The sequence below is a fragment of the Lampris incognitus genome, chromosome 10 (assembly GCF_029633865.1).
Source record: "Lampris incognitus isolate fLamInc1 chromosome 10, fLamInc1.hap2, whole genome shotgun sequence".
Taxonomy (NCBI): Eukaryota; Metazoa; Chordata; class Actinopteri; order Lampriformes; family Lampridae; genus Lampris; species Lampris incognitus.
The window spans coordinates 7,149,224-7,153,692 of record NC_079220.1 but is presented as its reverse complement, the minus strand read 5'-3'; the positions used below and the strand labels follow the sequence as shown (position 1 = coordinate 7,153,692).

The 4,469-nt window shown below is 43.6% G+C and overlaps 1 protein-coding gene across 1 annotated transcript in view; it reads right to left on the bottom strand.

The window, feature by feature from the left end:
- grin2aa (glutamate receptor, ionotropic, N-methyl D-aspartate 2A, a) overlaps window positions 1-706 on the bottom strand; it is a 262,500-nt gene extending 261,794 nt beyond the window's left edge. The window contains 1 exon segment of the mRNA XM_056287637.1: window positions 188-706. Within this exon segment, the coding sequence (XP_056143612.1) occupies window positions 188-706 (519 nt within the window).
- Window positions 707-4,469: the final 3,763 nt, after the last annotated feature.

Below are 4,469 nucleotides of genomic sequence, written 5' to 3'. Positions count from 1 at the left end.
CATTAATTCCTCCATCGATACATCCATCTATAAATCCATCCATCTAACCATCCATACGTCCTCACATCGATCCACATATACATACATACATACATCCAACCACCCATACGTGGGCCCATCTGTCTATTCATCCACCCTTCCATCCATCAACCCGTGCACACCATTCATTCATCTCTCTCATCTGTACCTTGTCAGCCATGATCATGGAGGACCCGCCGTGGATGCCGAGGATCGGAATGAGCGTCTGTGAGGAAATAAAATCCAAAATCTGGGCGATGGCCTCCTGGTCGGTGCCATCGCCAAACACCACGCCATGGATCTTGGTGCCGGACATCAGGTCGCACATGTGCGTGATGATGCTCTTGGGGTCCGTCTCGTTGACCAGCAGCGTGACCACGTTGACATCAATGGGGTCCTCCTTGCTCCACAAGGCCCGGATGTCCCGGTCCGAGATGTAGCGAGTGCGGCCCAGTATCACCGCAATGTTCAGGACCGGGACTTTCTCTGAAATGCCACCGCCACTGGGCCGCTGCTTCTGGGCCACCGCTGGGCCGGCGAGGAGCATCACCGCCACCAGGAGAACCAAGGGGAGCAGCACACCACCACCATTACAAGTACTGCTATTACTAGCAGTACTACGACTCCTTCTACACCTCCTGCTGCTGCTGCCAAGCCACATACCACCAAACCACTTCATCCCCTGCATGTGGAGGGAGCAGAGACAGAAAGAAGGGGAGGAAAGGATGAGGGAGAAAACAGAGGAATGAGGGAAGATTGGAAACACAGGAGGAGAATAGTGATGGGGTGAGGGAGAGAGGAGAAATGGAGGAGGAGGAAGAGATAGAGATACACAGTGAGGACAAGGGAGATGATGGTGGAGAGAGAGGGAGAGATAGGTTGGTTATTACCCAGGTCCACCAAGACTACACACTTTCAGTTTACGTCTTTCTCCTTATTGAATTTTCTTTTTGGCGAGGTTATTAAAGGCATAAAACTTGTGAAGAGCCACAGAGAGAGAGCGAGAGAGAGACAGAGAGAGAGAGAGAACAAGCCTTGAGGAGAGGTGGTGAATGGGTGAGAAAGATTAATAATATGTGGTGGAGGATCACAACTGCTGGGATGGACTTTTTTCAGAACTAATAGGTAACTTCTATCCATTTTCAAAATAAGATAAACATAATTTCAAAATGGGTGTCCGTGCACACAGACAAGTAACAGGAGGTGTGTTGGCGGATGTGTGGGTATATTAGAGTGACACTAGTCATAATTTGTAATCATCTTTTACATATGGCTAGGTAACTCCGTGTGGTTGTGAAGGACTGCTCGTCCTCTGCACAGTATATCTTACCAGCTGAACCACAGACAGGTCTCACAGAGCATAACACCCATTCAGTGGAGTTTACATGAACTGATGGAGTATGTGTGTTACACCTTTACTCCATAAAATACCTTCAATCCTCATTTCTACAATCATATCACCTTTTAACAGATGCGGTGGTGGTGTGTTCGATCCCTCCCTGAAACGAGTCCCTCGCTCGTTGTCTCTTTGTCCTCGGTTTTTGAAAATAATTTCGCGATTGACTCATTTTGGATTACGGACCTCGGACTATCTACAACAGAGTTATTTGCTTTGACCGCTGCTTGGATTACTTCTGGAAGTCAGACTGAAAAAAAAAAAACCAACTACTGAGCCGGTGGCTTGCAAAGCTAACTAGCTGGCTGGCTAAGCTAACTAGCTGGTTTGCAAAGCCAACTAGCTAGCTGGTTAAGCTAACTAGCTGGCTAAACTAACTACCTGGCTGGCTAGGCTAAGTAGTTGGCTGGCTAAGCTAACTACCTGGCTGGCTAAGCTAACTAGCTGGCTGGCTAAGCTAACTAGCTGGTACAAACAAAACGCCAAGGGACCAAAAAAGGAATCCCACAGCGGCAAAGTCGACGATATTAAAAAGCTCGCTCGACAATAACAACAATAACAACACTGAGCCATATCACCCTCTCCCTCGGAGAAACAAGCGCGATAAACCGGGCATAATCAGCGGCGATGTAGAGGGGGCGGGGGGTGAAGGACCTACCAGGACCCAGAGGGGGGGGGGGCCCTCGGAAAGCCTGGAATTAAACGTTTGTTTTGGTTTGCACATTTTTATTTCTAACTAATTAGTGTCATAACGTCTGTTAAAATTGGCTCAATACATCGGTTGAGGGACTTAGAGAAAATAGTGGAGGCTCTCTGGGGCCCCTCTCACCCCCCCTCTGAGGCCACTGTCCCCCCTGACAAAGGGTGCAAAATGGTTTAGTCCGCCGCTCACGAGTGTCTCTCAATGCAGCTCATCTAGTCCTGTCGCGAGCGACTGCTGCTAGAAGCACAAGCACAGAGCCATTTTTTCAATCACTGCAAGAGTCAAGTTAGGTTAAGTTAGGTTAAAGATAGTTAAGTTAGGTTAAAATAGATGAATGTACTGTGATGGTAAATAATATACAGTATGCCAGAACTAAAAAAAAGTGATGCGTGAGAGACAAAAGAGGAAAGGGGCCCACAGGGACTGCTTATGTATAGGGCCCAGAATTTTGTGCTACACCCCTGGTCATAATAAGGTTTTCCAACAGGAAACAAAACTGTACTGCTAAGGCAATGGAAAAAGCTTGTATAAACCATGTGTACCCACGAAAACACTACCTTTACCTAAATAAAGATTATTCTTATTAGTGGGGAGTAAGAATAACCTACGCTGTCAGGCGTGTCTTTTTTCTTAATCTCCTCCGGAGTCCATGTCTCAGAACTGACGGCGTTCACTTCTGCTGCGGTTATTTTCTGCCATTCAGCTTGTTTCATTTTGTTGGTATTGCCAGAGTTTAAGCTTCCATATAATACACGCTTTCCTCTGTCAATTTGGTCAACCATTATTTCAACTTCACAGTCGGTAAGAGTGCCCTTCTTCTTCAAATGCTTCCCCCATTTCCGCTCTAAACTAAATGTTGGCCCTTTCTATGTAAATCATGATTTTCTTTTCTTTTCTTTTTTATTTGGGGGGGGGGGTGTTGGAAGCCGTTTATAGTACATGTCTTGATGCATGCTCAATAATCCAGGTAAGAAAATCAAAGAAGGCTGAATCATTCATCTGGATACAACGTTTACCAACAGATACTATGTTTCACCACTCATCTAAGTGGCCTCTCCAGCCTAAACTGACTGCAGGTGTCCCACCCTTATAAACAATACAGCGGTTTAACGACCCAAACCAATGACCAGTTACATATGCAAATATGAGTGTGACCATTAACTAGAGTTACAATGGCCATCTGTACTATTCACAGAGGATTTGGGAATGTTGGGAATGACCAATTAAACAAATTCATTGAGAAGCACAAATTACTGACCGACAGCCAGTATGGATTCAGAACCAGATCAACATCAGTGGCGCTAACTGAATTCATAGAACAAATGACTAATTGTATAGCCAAAAAAAGGATGCAGCAGGAATATTTATAGATCTAAAAAAGAGCTTTTAGTACCATTGATCACAATATATTACTTGAACATTTGGAAAGGTATGGTATCAGCGGAGTTTTGCTGAATTGGGTGAAAAGCTTTTTAAGAAACTGGAAGTTGTGAAGATAGGTGGGCATAAATCAACATGTCTGTGAATGTTCTCATTCATCCAGGTCATGGTTATCCAAAGGAGTTGAATCAAGTGCAACTGGACTTGCACTTGATTCAACTCCTTTGGATAAATCAACATGTATGGATATTAATTGTGGAGTCCCTCAGGGGTCAGTATTTGGCCCGAAATAGTTTATTCTGTACATAAATTATATAAGCGGAGTACCAAAAATATTGAAAATTGTTCCATTTGCGGACGACACCAGTATTTTCTGTTCTGGGGAGAATTTACAGTAGCTTTTGGAAGTGATCATAACAGAAATGAGAAAATTGAAAAGGTGGTTTGACATAAACAAATTATTGTTAAATTTGAACAAAACAAAGATTATGTTGTTGGTAAATTGTAAAATAAACACTCAAGTACAAATGATGATCGACAATGTCAACACAGAAAGAGTATATAAAATAGATATCCAGGTGTGATAATAGACCACCAAATCTGCTGGAAACCTCATGTAAAATATGTGCGAGCAAAGCTGGCAAGTTGTTTTGCAGTCCTGGGTAGAACAAGGCACAGCCTGGACCATAAAGCACTGTACATGCTATATTGTTCACTTGTATTGCCATATCTGAATAACTGTGTGGAGGTATGGGGCAACAGCAACAAAAGAAACCTACATGCATGATGCATACTGCAAAAAGGGTCACAAGGATAACTAAAAATGCAGGATTCCACTAACACATTAACATGCTGTTCTTAAAGTCACATGCCTTGAAGTTCACGGATCTCAAAGAATTTAACACAGCACAAATAATGAATGAAGCAAGAAATAATTTACTACTGGGTAACATACAAAAAAATCTTCTTCGA